Source organism: Candoia aspera, chromosome 1, assembly GCF_035149785.1.
Source record: "Candoia aspera isolate rCanAsp1 chromosome 1, rCanAsp1.hap2, whole genome shotgun sequence".
Lineage (NCBI taxonomy): Eukaryota > Metazoa > Chordata > Lepidosauria > Squamata > Boidae > Candoia > Candoia aspera.
The window spans coordinates 20190268-20205375 of NC_086153.1; the positions used below are offsets into that span (position 1 = coordinate 20190268).

General features: G+C 49.5%; 1 protein-coding gene across 1 annotated transcript; it reads right to left on the reverse strand.

Moving 5' to 3' along the window:
• Positions 1-8794: 8794 nt before the first annotated feature.
• On the reverse strand, positions 8795-11218 carry FZD9 (frizzled class receptor 9). Its single transcript, XM_063299136.1, has one exon. The coding sequence runs from the start codon at positions 11074-11076 to the stop codon at positions 9289-9291; it is 1788 nt and encodes a 595-aa protein (XP_063155206.1). The 5' UTR covers positions 11077-11218; the 3' UTR covers positions 8795-9288.
• Positions 11219-15108: the final 3890 nt, after the last annotated feature.

The following is a 15108-nucleotide window of genomic DNA, read 5'->3' on the forward strand; positions in this document are numbered from 1 at the left end:
CTTGCCATTCTGTATGATACCCTTTCAGCTTTTTGAAGAGTGCTATTCTATTATAGTTCCTCCACACACACCCTGCCCCCCATCCCAGTTCTTTCCTCTCAAACATTTTCTCAATCTCTCCTCATAGGACTTAGTTTCCAGGCCTTTCATTTCTGTGTTGCAGTTTCCCTGAACGGTTCTTAAAAAGTGTCAGAAGTTACCATAATACTTAAGGTGGCATCTGACCAACACAGAATATATTGTAATTTGGAAATAATCGATGTAGCCCCAAAGTGCAATTGCCTTTTTAGCAACCAGTTCACATGGCTGACCCATCTTCAGCTTGTGATCAGCTATAATTCCAGGATCCTTTTCAATCTGCAGTGATCGAGTCAGATATTTCCCTACCCTTTACCAGGGGTGTCTGCAGGGCATGGTCAAAAAAAGTCAAGATGGTGGCCACAACAGTGCAATTGAAGCTCCACCCATTTTTAATGTCCGTTGCAGCACACATAAAAAATGAGCTTTGATTGCACCGTTATTTCCTTTCCTTAGATGTGTGAGACCCAAACCATTAAGGAGTTAATTAAAACCAGTAGCAGTGCCAAAGACACCAATAGAAACCTATAAAAGTGCTGAATTTGGCATCACCCTAAAGTGCAGCCCAAAGAATATCTGACCTTTAACAGCAAATAAATAATTTTTAAAATTGATTCACCTTTATAGCTGACTGTCAGAAGCTTCAAGCTGTGTTCAGGATGGCATCTCAGAGGCTGGAATGGTTTGTCTTGTGCTTCTTGCTGGAAAAGTTTATTAAACCAAGGAAAGTTGTCCTGGGCTAAGGACCTTCGGGCATAATTTCTCTGCTGCAGAGAATGGATTTTCCTTGATACAGAAGGAAGCCGGACTTAATGCAGAGTGTGATGCAGGAAATATTTTGCTGAGCGAAAGACAAGTCAGGGCTGCCAAACAGTAACAGCAAGCAAGATTTGGATGGTGGGGTGTTCATAAGGTTTTGAGCTTTCAAGAATGCTTCTCTCCTAGAATTCCCTCCCCCACCATGCTGTAGGCACCTGCTGGAGAAGGCCAGTATGGACCCAGGCCCAACAGCATGTTCCTGTGCTACCATCTTCCACACCACCTCCATCTCTCAGCTCCAGAAGGCTGTCTCTAGCTGCCTTCCAGGTGTGTCCACAGTTCATGGTAAAAAAAAAAAAGTCAAGATGACAGCCACAACAGCGCAATCAGTGCTCCACCCAGTGTATCATGTAAAAATTGGGTGAGCGTGTCCACCATCTTGCCTTTGTTGACCTTGCCCTGCAGACACCCCTGCTGCCCTCTCATAACAAGCTCAAGCTGTTCAATAAAGAAGCAGTAGCTGCTAAAATGTGCTCAATTTGCTTAGTGTTAACCTTGATTCTGTGTCCCCCCCGCCCCCGCTTTGGTTTGTTTGTGGATTAGTATGGTGTATGAGCTCAGACAGTTTATAAACTCTTGTTTATAGTTCACTCTATTGTGGCAACCCAGAGAATGGTTAATTCACTGCCCAGGTTACACAACTTGTCCAAACTCAGTCTCCGAGTAGTTGTTGCCTCTCCTTTGCCACACCCTCAAAGCAGGGCCCTCCATCAGTGCAAGGGCAACCTTGGTGGGCTGGATTAGTTGCAAAGGAAGAAAGGGTTCTGCCAGAGCAGGCTTGAGCATGTCAGTTCCCCAAGGGGAGAGCAGGAGGCAGATGTTACAGCAAACCCACCTTCTCCTTCTCTGAAAACACCATAAAAAACATGCAGGAGTGGCAGATGAAAGCAGCTGGTAAGACTGGTGGCTAGAGTGTGGTGTGCGAAAGTACAAATTGGGCTTAGATCTTGGAGCAAAATGGGTGGTGCAGCCACAGAGGATTTACCTGGAAGGTGCTGGATTCAGCATCCATTGGAACCTAGGCTCAATGTTAAGGTTTAGAAGAGAGAGTGCTGAGAATCCAGGCTCCCCTCTCTCTAGGCAGTCATGATCTCCCATCTTTCTGAAGTTCTGTAAGTCACAGTCGCCAGAGAGTTTGGAAAATGCAATGGGAATGAAAGCATGGGATTCTGAGGTTGTGCAGAGGGCACTTCCCTGCCAAAGAACAATCATGGGCCGCCTCTGGTGGTTGCAGTGAGGGAAGGGGGCTTTCCAACTATGATTTCAAAGTAATTCTAGCATCATCATAGGGGAGATGTTCTGCAACATCTCCCCTTTGATCACGTAGAGTAGTCTCTTGAAAGCCCACCTCTCAGCTCATGATAAATCTTATAGAGACAGCTGGGAATAGCAACGATATTAAGGTGCTTCATTTTCGCCCACGAGGTCTAGATCAGCATTTCTCAATCTTGGCAATTTTAAGATGTGTGGGCTTCCACTCCCAGAATTCCCCAGAATGTTGCCAAGGTTGAGAAACGCTGATCCAGATGATGCTCCCCATTTTGTTGATTCACTGAAAGGGATGAAAAGCAGGGAAGCACACCCGTACCTCAGTGGCCCTCAGACCAAGGACCAAGCCAGAGAGCTGGAGGCACCGCACAGCCTTTGCAGGAGGCAACCCTCACAGCTGCTCGTCAGAAGAGCTGAACTGCACCAGAAGGTTCCCCTGCCATCACCTGGCCTCATAAATGCACTCACTGCCTCTTTTGCAACCTGCTGCTCCTCTGAGGCATGAAAGCTCCACCCCCTGACCAGCACACCCACTGGTGGTTGCCAAGGAGGGCAGAGGACAAAAATGCCCCAGTCAGGCTCACTTGTTTGGGAGCACCTTTGAACTCCAAAATATTTGCATTAGCCCCAGCCAAGTAAGCAAGGGGGCGATGTAGGGTGGCAAAAAATCCAGATGACCGCTTGTTGGTGAGGGTGAGGGTGGGGGTGGGGGTACCAGCCCGGATCTGGTGGAGAGGACCTTGGAGAGGCTAAGTCTGCATCACACACAAAAGTGGATTTTTGTTATAGTCATCATCATTGCTGTTATCATCATCATCATCATCAATAGTGGACTGGTTTGCTTATCCTCATGTTGCAGCTTAGCAGCTGATCTCCCAGTGCTGTGTGGGCAACCAGAGGGCAGAAGTAGAATTTTTTAGGGGAAGGGTGAATATTAAATTGGCTTGCCCAGCTTCTCACCTAAGTCTTGCTGCCAAGAAAACCCAGGAAAACTGGGACTGAGTTCACTCATTGTGCTAGACCATGGTTTGTTTAGTCATGGCTTACTGAACAATCCAGTTTGCTGGGTTCATACAACACACATCCTTTAAGCACCCTGGGTCCATGCAATGTGTAAGATTCACACAACAGACTAAGCCATGATCTGCAAACCACAATGACTGGCTTTGCAAACCAGATAAATCCAAAACTAAACCAATCCCTTTATGGCATCATGTGTTTGGTGACTTGAGCCTGCATTTACCTGTTGGAAGCAGCTTTCTTTGCCACAGAGGTAGAACCTTTTTTGGGCCATCGCAGGAAGATTCCCCAATCTTTGTACTAGTGACAGGAGGACTTGCCTGTATCCCCATGTCACCATCATCTGAAAGTCCTGGGTAGTCAAATAGGCTTTGTGAACTCAGAACCCATCACAGATCCTTCTCTGCCAAACTGAGAAAAGCCCAGGGATTGGAATCACTTGGATGGGAAGACGCTCAGCATCGGCAATGACTGGAATTGCATGGAATCCCAGTTAAATAAATAAAACCCAGCCCATATTTGCATCTTTGCTATTGCAGTGTGCATATTTCTTAGGCAAAGCCAAGGAAGAGAAGATTAATGCACCGCACTGGATAACACACTGCACTCACGTACATCCTCCGCTAAGTCAATCTGCAGCCTCCCTCCTTCATCGCCACTGCCAGCCAGTGTAGCAAGCTACTTTGCAGACAGCATAGCTTGAGAATCTCTTCCTGGTGCTTTCCAGAAAGGCAACCCTTTATTGATATCATTGGCACTATCCCAGGAGGACATGCCCACATGGAAGCCTTTCAACCTTTTCTACCACTAGAGGACTTCAAAAAGCTAGTCAGGGTCTGACCTCTTTAGTGCCTGGATGGGGAACCACCAGAAATCCAAATGCTGTAGGCCAGACTGGAAGTTTAAAAAAAAAAATCAGAAGATGATAGTGGCAAATTACTTCCATATTGTTAAGACAATGACGGAATGTATCCAGGTAGTCTCTAGGAGTTGATCTGGACTCAAAGGATACTTGGATTTTTTTCAACCAATAAAAATGACAGCTTCTTGCCTTCAAGCAATGAGCAGGCACCTTCAGCCGTCCATCTGATTGGCAAAGTGCCACTTGAACAGCTGGCCAAAGCCGGGGTTCTGGTGGCAACCACTGTTCTTCATAATTGGACTGCTGGCAATTCAATCTGGATCCTTCTGTTTCCTCTCCTATCCCTCTACCCCAGAGAGGGCATTGTCCAACTCTGGCTCATTTTTCCTACTGTAACTCCATGATATAATTCCGAGTATGGGACATGTCAGGAGAGCCTGTCTGGACTGGCCAAACTCCAATTTATCTACTCCAGCATCTTGTTTCCAAGAATGGCTCAGTTAGATGTCTCCAGGAAGTTTATAAGCAGGCCACAAATGCAATAGCAGCCTCCCATCCATTGTTGTTCTCTAGCCACTGGGTCTCTAAACCTGGGTGACTTACTTAGATCCTGCATCCTTTCTACCCTCAGGGAAAGCTCTTAAAAGAGTAAGACCATTAGACTTCTATTTTGCTAAAGCAGAAACAATTATATTTGGGGTAAGGATGTCCTTCTGTCTCTCTTGACTACTGCCCATGTTTCACCAAGTGGCCACCAACTCCTAGTATGATGGACCAAGTTTGTGGGTTTGGGAGAGGAGGAATTATACACTTATATTTTTATAAATCTCTTTATTCTCCTTTCTCGTGTGTCTGTGTGTGTGTCTTTATGCAGGGCTGCAACTAGGGGGGGCAACCAGGGCATGTGCCCCAGGCGCCATGTTGGTGGGGCGCCAAAATGAGTGCTGGGGGGGGGGGGGGTGTGCCAAAATGGGCGTGGAATCTATGTTTGCCCCAGGTGACACAGACCCTAGTTGTGGCCCTGTCTTTATGTGCCTTTGAGTCAGTGTTCACTCCTGGTGACCACCCGGCCAAATCCCTGCAGTTTTCTTGGCTAGATTTTCAGAAGTGGTTTGCCATTTCCTTCTTCCTAGGGCTGAGAGGGAGTGACTGGCCCCAAGTCAACCAGCTGGCTTTGTGCCTAAGGCAGGACTAGAATTCTCGGTCTCCTGGTTTCTAGTCCGGTGCCTTAACTACTACACCAAACTGGTTCCATTCTCTTACATCAAAAATTCTCAAATGTTTCACTGTTTCCTCAAAGGGAGATGTTCCAGCCCTCTCCCAATCTCTTTCAGTTGCCTTCTTCTGCCTCTACTCCACAACTACAATCTGTTTTTCTCACTGACACATTCAGTGGGGAGGATTTTCGATGTTATCTCAGTCCATGAGTCTTTGAAAGATCAACTTTCATATCCCCCCCACCCTGGTGCAATTGCATGTATTTGGGGAGTTTCCCCACTCTCAGACTCATCTGCAAGGTGGTGGCCTACCCCAAAGGGATGTTGGGAGGCTGAATGTGGGACACCATAAAGGATACCACACAATGTGCCCAATTCAAAATGTAGCAGAAGCTCTGTGCCCTCACCACCCTGCTATTGCAGCAAAGAAAGGGAGAGTGCCCTGCAATGAATGGCTGGTGGGCACATGGGGACACTCCCATAAATTGGCTACCAGGCAAACTGATGGGGTGTTACCTGATGCCTGCCTTCCCAGGATGCATCATATCACCCCTAGATTATTCCTTTTTTTTTTTTCCTGGGCAAATATGCCCACTTTCGAAGAAAATTCTGGGCTATGTCCAGCCACTATTTTACTTACTACAGATCAGAAAATAAATTTATCTAGAAGTAGGACTGGAAACAGAGATGATGCTAGAGACTGGCATTTTGCTGTACTGCATTCATCTTTTTTTTTTTTTAATGGAAAGAATTTTTAAAAAGTACATCAGGTGGTGCAAGGAGCTGGCAGATGCCAACGGAAGTGTCCAAAATCACATTGGAACCCACTGGGGCCCTGTTGCTCACCCCTGCTCCTATAAGGTGTGATATAATTAATGATAGCCTAGAGTGGGCCATTTTCTGCATAAACCCTCAACCCCAGAGTTTCTCAACCTTGGGAACTTTAAGATGTGTGGACTTCAACTCCCAGAATTCCTCAGCCAGCCATGATGGCTGAGGAATTCTGGGAATTGAAGTCCACACATCTTAAAGTTCCCAAGGTTGAGAAACACTGCTTAACCACTCGCTGGCTGGTTTTGTGCAATGTGCTAAACCACAAAGAACTTAACTAAGGTCAACACATTGTGTGAATGCAGCCTCTAGAGGTCTTTACTTAGTCTATTTTGTGTGAAAGCAGCCATGCCATCACTACTTGTGCTGGATGTCCTGGGATGGTGGGTTTCTTTTAGACATCTGTGTCTGTGGACTGGAAATCTGCCTTTCTGTAGCCCTAAGCAATTCTTCAAGCTATTTCTCCTCTGGCTGAGAACTGAGATCTGCTCCAAATGACCATATGCAACTGAAGGGTGGGACTCTTTGTTTATATAAATAAAATAAAAATAAAAATATTGAACTTGACATGAAATATAGACGTGTTTCCATTGCCCATCCCTCTGTCACCGAAGGGGCAAACGCCACTGCAGTCTTTTCCCCAGAACACTTGGACCCTTTTAAAAGCCACCAGGTGCTCCGAAGGCCCTGCAGAGCTGATGGCTGAAGGTTCCACATCGCCAGATGCCAGATGTCTGCTTGCCTCCCGCTGAACCCTCCTCGGGCCACTGGGGCTTTTGGCGTCAAAGACTCAGTGCATGAGGCACCAGTTCAAATCACCTGGAAGGGGGGTAGTAGAGCATGGAAAGGATTATTCATTGCAGGAAGGCTGGCTCCTGGCAGGCTCAAAGGGGGGAGGCAAGAGTGCCAAAACCAGCAGCTGCCCGCCAAAGAGAATCGAGAGGCCTACTTCCAGCCAGCCTGCCTCGTCTCGCACGGCTGGCAAACAGTGCCCCCCCTTCAGCAACTGGCTCTTTCTTGGAAAGTAGCCAACTGCTCTCTGGGGAAGGGTGTGTGTGCAAGTCTGCGCTATTTACTGGTCCTGCTGGGGGGGGGGCAGGTGTGGTACAGGCAGCCATGGCCTGCTGTGGGATGTTCCTGGCAAGCAGAGGGGAAAAGACGCCCCTCTCTGGAGGGGGACTTCTGAGTGGAAGGGACCAAGGAGCCTCTCAAGACCAGCATTCTGCTCAGTGGAGGAATCCAGATGAAAGCATCTGGACCAACAGGTGTCCAACTTCTGCTTAAACACATCCCATGAAGGGGAATCCACAACTATTCCACAGTTGAACAGATGTTCTTAAAAATAATAGTCAATCAAAAATGGCCTTCCTGCAACTGACAACTGTTATTTCATGGCCTACACTCTGGAACAAAAAAGAGGTCTTCTTTCTGAATGACCTTCTTCCAGGTGTTGGAAAAGTGTTAGCTTCTCTTCTCTGCTCTGCTCTTCTCAGGGCTAAGCACCCCAGCTGCTTCCATCTCTCTTCATAGGCCTTATTCTTTACACCTGGGGTTAGATTAGAGGACCAGCAGAAGAGTGAAGGGCTAGAACAGCCTCCTCGTCGCCCAGCATGGCTGTGTGACTTGTTCTCATTTGGCTTTTGGATGGCACTGCTGCTGGAGTGCTTTAAAGACCTCAGACAACCCAGGTTGGCTCAGGCCAGTTCCCTGCTTCTCTTTCCACAAGGGTCAGTCAGCCAACTCTGGAAGACTTGTCAACAGGCTCCAAATGCAACCACATCCTTCTAATCATACCTCACAGCCAAGGAGATTCACCAGCTTGACCCCATCAGTCCCAGAGATGGCCTATAGTCATTCTGAGTAGTAGCTATTGATACAGCTATTGATTCAGCACTCCAAAATACTCTGCAGCCCCTTAGCCCTAACCCCATAGCTCCAGCTCCCTTGGGGCTCTTGCCATCCCAAGGAGGAAGAACTCAGTGGTAGAACCCACAGCTTTGCATGCAAAAGGTCTCTTAGTTCAATCCTAAGCAATTTCGGTGGGAGCTGGGAAAGTTTACTGCTGTAAAAAATCCGTGCTTTTGACTTGCTTCCCAATCCATGAATAATAATTTCCAGCCTTCAGGAAAAAGTGAAGGCTTCTGTACCTGGGTCTCTAGCAGGCAAAAGAGAAGTTTGGTTGGTTAGACCCCTACCCCAGAAAGAGGACTGTCACCACAGAAGAGACTCAAGAGCCCCAAGCAGCTGCCTGCCTGGATTTCAACCGTAGAGTGGGCTGAAGGTCAGCATATTGGCAGCAAGTGGGGGTGTGAAGAGGGGGGTGGTTGTGTGATGCCTTGTATAGCCTTGGCACGGCCAGCTCTGCTTTGTCACTCTCCAGCTGGACTAAAAATATGTTGAGAGCCTCCTGCCTTTGGCTCCATCTGCTTGAAACAACTCTCCCCACACTGCAGGACACTTTCAGAAGGCCAAGGGACCAGTTGCGGTTTGGCCCTAGTATAGTCCTGTGGCCCAACTCAGGCTGCAGGACACCAGGAAAGGGGGGTTCAACCCTTCCTTCCGTCCCTCCCCCTCCCTCCTGGGTAGACTTCCAGACGAGAACGGCTGCGCCTGAATGTTTCCCCCTTCCCTGCCTCCCCTTTTGGAACAGCTGTTTCCAAAGCCTCTTGAATTTCTGCAAACAGCACCAACCTCAATCGAAATAACACAGCCAGAGTTTATTGGGTCTCTTTTCTCTTTCTTCTTCCATTACTTTCAGCTAATGAATTTACTTTAAAAAAAAACTAAAATAAATTACAGAATTAAATAACTTTGGACAAATCCTCTCCCAACTCATCTCCCAAAATAAAACACTGAAGTAGTTGCTGGACTTTGGCAAACAGAGACACCTAATCCATAACACTAGGAAAGAAACATTACTTGAGAAAGAGGCAGAGAGAGGGGTGAGCAAATCTTTTCTGGCCATTCCTTGGGGGTCCCAAACAGGTATGGTAAAGATGCCCTCAAAGCCTGCAGTTGCCTCCCTCCAGCCACACTTGCAATCTTTCCTCCTCCTCCAATTCCCACTCAACCCTCATGTTAGCTCCATGCTATCTCCTGAAACCTGCTGGTGGTATTAGGCAGATCCATGACACTGTGGTGTTCCCTGATGCTTCTGCTCTCCAGAGATGCGTCTCTAGGGCTGGTCCAACATCAGACGTGTGTTGGGTTGTCCAGATAAGGGTCCGTCTTGGTCATGTGCAGCATAACAGCAGGAGCTTTGTAATGGCAGTGTGGTCCAGTGCAGGTCACCCCGCTACACGGTTTCCCCCTAGTCCTCATTCCCAGTTTCCTGTTGCACAGGCTCTGCCAGGTCTGCAGAGTCTTGGAGCTCCACACCCAAACACCGCTGGTGATGCCCACCACCAGGGACATGAAAATCTTTAGCATGAAGACGGCCATGGTGGGCACTGAGGCATCCAAGGAACAGTCCACACTGCGATGGCCTGGAAAAGGCAGGCAGCTGTGCTCCAAGGCCTGGAGGTTCCAGTAATCCATATTCAGACGTTCATAGAAGTAACAGACAATGACACATGTGGCTGGGACAGTATAGAGGATGGAAAAAACCCCAATCTTCACCATGAGTTTCTCCAGTTTCTCAGTATTAGTGCCGCCTGTCTTCATGATCTTGCGGATGTGGAAGAGAGCCACAAAGCCTGTCAGGATGAAGGAGGTGCCAATGACCAAGTAGCAGGAGAGCGGGATGAGGATGAACCCTGTCAGGGCATTGACGTCCATGCTCCCTACATAGCAGAGCCCAGTGAGCTCATCCCCCGCCACCTTCCGCATGGTGAGGATAACAATAGTCTTCATAGCAGGGATCCCCCAGGCTGCCATGTGGAAGTAGCTGCTATGGGCCTCAATGGCTTCATGGCCCCACTTCTTGCCAGCAGCCAGGAACCAGGTCAAAGTCAAGATGACCCACCAGAGGGAGCTGGCCATGCCAAAGTAGTACAGGATGAGGAACACAATGGTGCAGCCAGTACTTTCCAGCCCCTCCTGGATGATGTACAGCTCCCCATTCTCCCGGTCACAGGCAATGTTCTCAGCCCCAGCCACTGAGCGGATGATGAAGGCCACCGAGTAGACATTGTAGCACATGGAGAGGAAGATGATGGGCCGCTCTGGGTATTGGAAGCGGTGGGGCTCCAGCAGGAAGGTAAGGACGGTGAAGGCAGTGGAGACAAAGCAGAGAGTGGCCCAGACAGCCATCCAGATGAAAGCAAAGTCCTTGTCTCGCCGTGACCAGAAGACATCAACCCCAGGCGAGCAGCGGGGTGCACATGACAGGCTCTTGGCGACATACTGGAACTTGTCGGAGTTCTCACATGAAGTGCTGCTGCTTGGTCGGCCCTCGCTGGGACCATCCCCGGAAGGCCGGGCAGGGCGTGGTGCCACAGGAAGCATGCCCTGACCCCGGTGAGGCTCAGCTGTGGTGGCATTTTCGGGTGCCTCCATGCACAGGGCATGCGGGTCATTCTTGGTAGGCAAGCGAGCGCAGTCCAGCGCATCAGGCCAGCCGAAGTGGAAGTGCTCCATGATGGGCGCGCAGTGCTGGCGTGCCTGTTCGCACATTGGCCGGCAGGCCGGGATGCTGCTGGATACCTGGTCGGTGCACATGGGCGCGTAGAGCGAGCAGAGGAAAAAGCGCAGGTGGCCGTGGCAGCCGTAGGCCACCAGCGGGGCAAACTCTTCCAGCTTGTGCGCGGCCTCAAGTTGGTGCTCGTGGCCCAACAGGTTGGGCATGCGGGTCAGGTTGTAGCCGATGCCCTGGCACATGGGGATCTCGATGGCCTGGCACCGCCCGCCCCGGCCACGCTCCGCCTCGTAAACGCCGCCGCCCAGCAGTTCCAGCGTCGAACCGGCCACCACCAGCTGGCACAGCAGCGCCGCGATCGCCCGCAGCAGTAGCAGCCCGGCGCGGAGGACAGGCGCGGCCATGCTCACTCCGCTCCTCGCTCCGGATCGCTGCCGCTAGCTGCGCCTCCTGCGCCGCATGGCGCGCGAGCGGTAGCCCAGCGGCGGCGGCGGCGGCGGCGGCTCCCCACGCGCATCTGCCGAGGCCGGCGCTTAGCTCGCGGGCGCCACTGTTGCAGCCCGCCTACACCCCAGAGGCGGACCCGGCGCCGGCGGGACACACCCCGCGCAGGGCGGGGCAGAGCGAGGGGAAGGGCGCGGAGCCGGCCGGTCGGGCGAGGGAAGTTTGAGCGCGCCGCCGTTCCAGCCGCGCGGCTTCCAGCCGAGGCGCCGCGCTCCAGCGTTGGACCCCGTCGGTGCTCCGAGGGGCACACCCTGCCGCCGCGGCGCGGCGTTGTGATCGCCGAGCCTCCGCCGCAGAGAGGCGCGTACGGCGCAACAGATGCCCGCGGCCGGGGGGCATCACCTTCCCTGCACCCGCTCCCGGTTGGGGCCGCTCTGCTGAGGAGAGGCCGCTGGAACACGCAGCGAGGGGCGAAAAGGCGGGCTGTTCATTCCGGGGCCGGAGGGGTGGCATTCCGGCGATCTTCCTTAGGGCTGAGCTGGCAGGACTTTAACCTGCCCGAGGCTGAATGGGCGAAGGCGACGGGGGGGGGGGGCAGCGCGGTGCAGCGCCCCTTTTCCTTGAGCAGAGAAGGCCGGTTTGCCGCGTCCTCCCTCGCAGCCAAGCTGAAGCCTTTCCCGCGCGCGTGGCCTTGGGCGCTGGAGGTGCCAGGTGATGTTTCCCAGCCCTTTCGCGAAAATCCTCCCCCTCCCGCGCCTTTCATTTCATTGCACCGGTCAAAGTTGTAATAATAGCTCAGGACGCGCGGGATAAATTTGGTTTCTCCTCTTGCACTAGTTGGTTGCAGAAAATGTCTAAGCCAGTGGTTTTCAACCTGACAACTTTAAGATATGTGGACTTCAACTCCCAGAATGCCCTAGCTAGCATGGGAAATTCTGGGAGTTGAAGTCCACACATCTTAAAAGTTGCTGAAGTTGAGAAACACTGGTCTAAGCTACTGACCTAATGGAGAGTTAAGCTAGTAAAGGGAGTAAGCCCTGAATAAGTTTACATGGAGAGCCAGTCTGGTGTAGCAGTTAAGGCATCAGGCTAGAAACTGGGAGTCTGTGAGTTCTAGTCCCTCCTTAGGCATGAAGCCAGCTGGGTGACCTTGGACCAGTCACACTCTCTCAGCCCTAGGAAGGAAGCAATGGCAAACCACTTCCAAAAACCTTGCCAAGAAAACTGCAGGAACCTGTCCAGGCAGTCTCCAGGAGTCAACACTAACTCAAAGGCCCCAGAACAAAAAATGTTTACATGGCCCTACTGTGCTCCCCAGTGGGCTGCCCCTACCCTTATGCATCTCTGTAGTGGGCAGCTGTCCCCTACCAAAGAAATTATAATTCTCTTCCATTTAACACAATTCACACCTAGCAGCCTTCAATTTCTCATCACCCATTATGCCACCAAAGACTGGGGTAACGCTTCCTGCAAGTAACCTTCAGTCAATCTGAATCAGGCTAATGAATCTGATGATCTGAATCCAGCCTGCAATAAATCTGTTGAAAAGCTGTGTGAGGAATTGAGGTAGAACATCTGCCTGTTTGCAGCCCAAAACCACTTTATAGCTTTCTCCATGCTGGAAGGAGACTATCCCATCTACCAGAGCCACACCTGGGCAGCTCAAACTGCCTTAGGGAACTGTTGGTCCTGCACAGTTGATTCAGAAAGAGTAGAGGTCTAATGGGAATGAAGGACTGGGTATATCATTACAGGGGACAGAAAGCAAGAAAGATCTGATCTGATCTGATATAGGGCCTTCAAAACTTCTCATATCCCAATGAAATAAGTCCAGCTGGAGATGGCCTCAGGTGAATTAATGGGAGGAGGCACAGTGACATCATGGGCATCATGACATCACACAAATGAGGTGAATTATGTAATTTGCACCAGCCACATGAGACAAATGATGTACAATATGTCATTTACATCATTGGTACAATTATATGAAGTATAGGGCATCACTTGCCCCAGCTTTCCCTCTCCAGAGGATGCCCACAGGAGGAAGTAATGCTAATTTGATCTTAGCCTGAGCACCAAGGTGTTCATGCGATATGTTTAAGCTGGTCCTGAATTAACTCATTGCCTAGGCTTGTGTGATGTGACCATAAATTAATCAAGTGGCCTGAGTTTATAGAACATGTTAAGCCACAAAAATAAATAAACTTCCAAGGTTAAAACCAACTAAGCTGTACCACCAAAGCTGCTTTTAATTGTCCTGGTAAATGTTTTGTGCGGCTGCAGCCTCATGCAGCAGATGACTTTTGCAAGAGCCCTTTTTTGCATGGAATGGAAATGCCTCCTTCCACGCAGTACTTTCTATCCCATGTCTTTGCTTCTGCATATTAACATTAACACATTCTTCCAATGACTGCAGGATCTCCTGGGAACTCTCAAAACTCAAGGTGCAGTTGAAGAGGTACCTTCTTTTTCTTCCAGACCTCTTTTAAAAGAGAGAGAGAGAGGGGAAAAAAAAAACAGTTGATTCTCTGGATGGTTCTTTGGATGCAAAGGTTGATCTGAGACCAGAAGCTCAAAAGCAGAGCTACCTTCCCTCTTTAAATAAGGAGGGAAGTGGTGGGCATGTTTAATGCATTAGGGAATCTTTAGAAACCACTTTGAAGATGAAATGTTCTCTGTTAAGTGCCCAGAATGATTATGTATGCAGCACGTGTAGGCAAGGAACAGGGAGGTGCAGATCTGCTCAGAAAAAAATGGTAATAAACAGAATATATAATCACCAGCCTGCCACTAGCCAGTCTCCTCCTCTTTAATGCAAATATTCTTACTAAAAAGGGAAACTTCTCCCAGCTCTAGGCGGTTGCCTTGATCAATTGCCTGCCAACTGTTTTCAGTGACTTGCCTTTCAGTGGTAAAGGAGGAAGAGATGGGGGAGGGGGACACATTGGAAAAGGCTGGGCCGGGTTATTTGGCAGAATCCCTGATGTCAGATGCCGCCTTTCCCCAACTGCAAGGGCTCCACCCACTTTATGGCTTCCTGTTCTTACATCCAGAATCCCCGTAGCTGTTCTACAGCCCATCTAGATGAAAGTATCTTAATTTCAGGGATCCCTATTGCTGTTCCCTCCTTTCAGGCTTTTCTGACACGAGAAGTCAGAGGAATGTTAAGGCTGAATTCTTACGCCACGCTAACCCTTGAACCTAGGTTCAGTACCATATCTGTCATCTCATAGCAGGCGTGTTTAAAAAGATGCCCAAAGAAATAAGGTCTGTTATGCCTTAACAAATTGGCCTGATTCTCACAACATGCTGAACCACAAATACTCAACTCTGCTTTAGTCTAGCCTGCTACACTGTTCAAATCAACTTAAGAGCAGACTGAAGCATAATCCACCTGTGGAACTCATTGCCTCTTGACATGGAAATACTGTTAAGGGCACAGGTCAACCTAATATAAGCCAGCCCCATTCTTAGTAACTGATAATGTTTCTTCTTAGGCCATAATTGTTGGTGAGTATTTCAGATTAGCTTTAAAAAAATAGCTCAGCACCCAAGTAACTTTTGTGGGAGTTTATCTAAGCAACCCAAGCCACATTCTGGCATTATGCCTTGTCTGCATCTTTTCCTGGAAGGAGAGCTGTCAGTCTAATCCAGTGTTTCTCAACCTCAGCAACTTAAAGATGTGTGGACTTCAACTCCCAGAATTCCCCAGCCAGCATGGCTGGCTGGAGAACCCTGGGAGTTGAAGTCCACACATCTTTAAGTTGCTGAGGTTGAGAAACATTGGTCTAATCCATGGCTGCACTTTGCATACAGACAGCATAGAGCAGTATCTTTCAACCTCGGCAACTTGAAGATGTGTGGACTTCAACTTCTTCAACTCCTTGCTGGCTGGGGAATTCTGGAAGTTGAAGTCCACACATCTTCAAGTTGCCGAGGTTGAGAAACATTGGGACTTGTGGGAATATGGCAGACTGAGCAGCTGTGCCCGC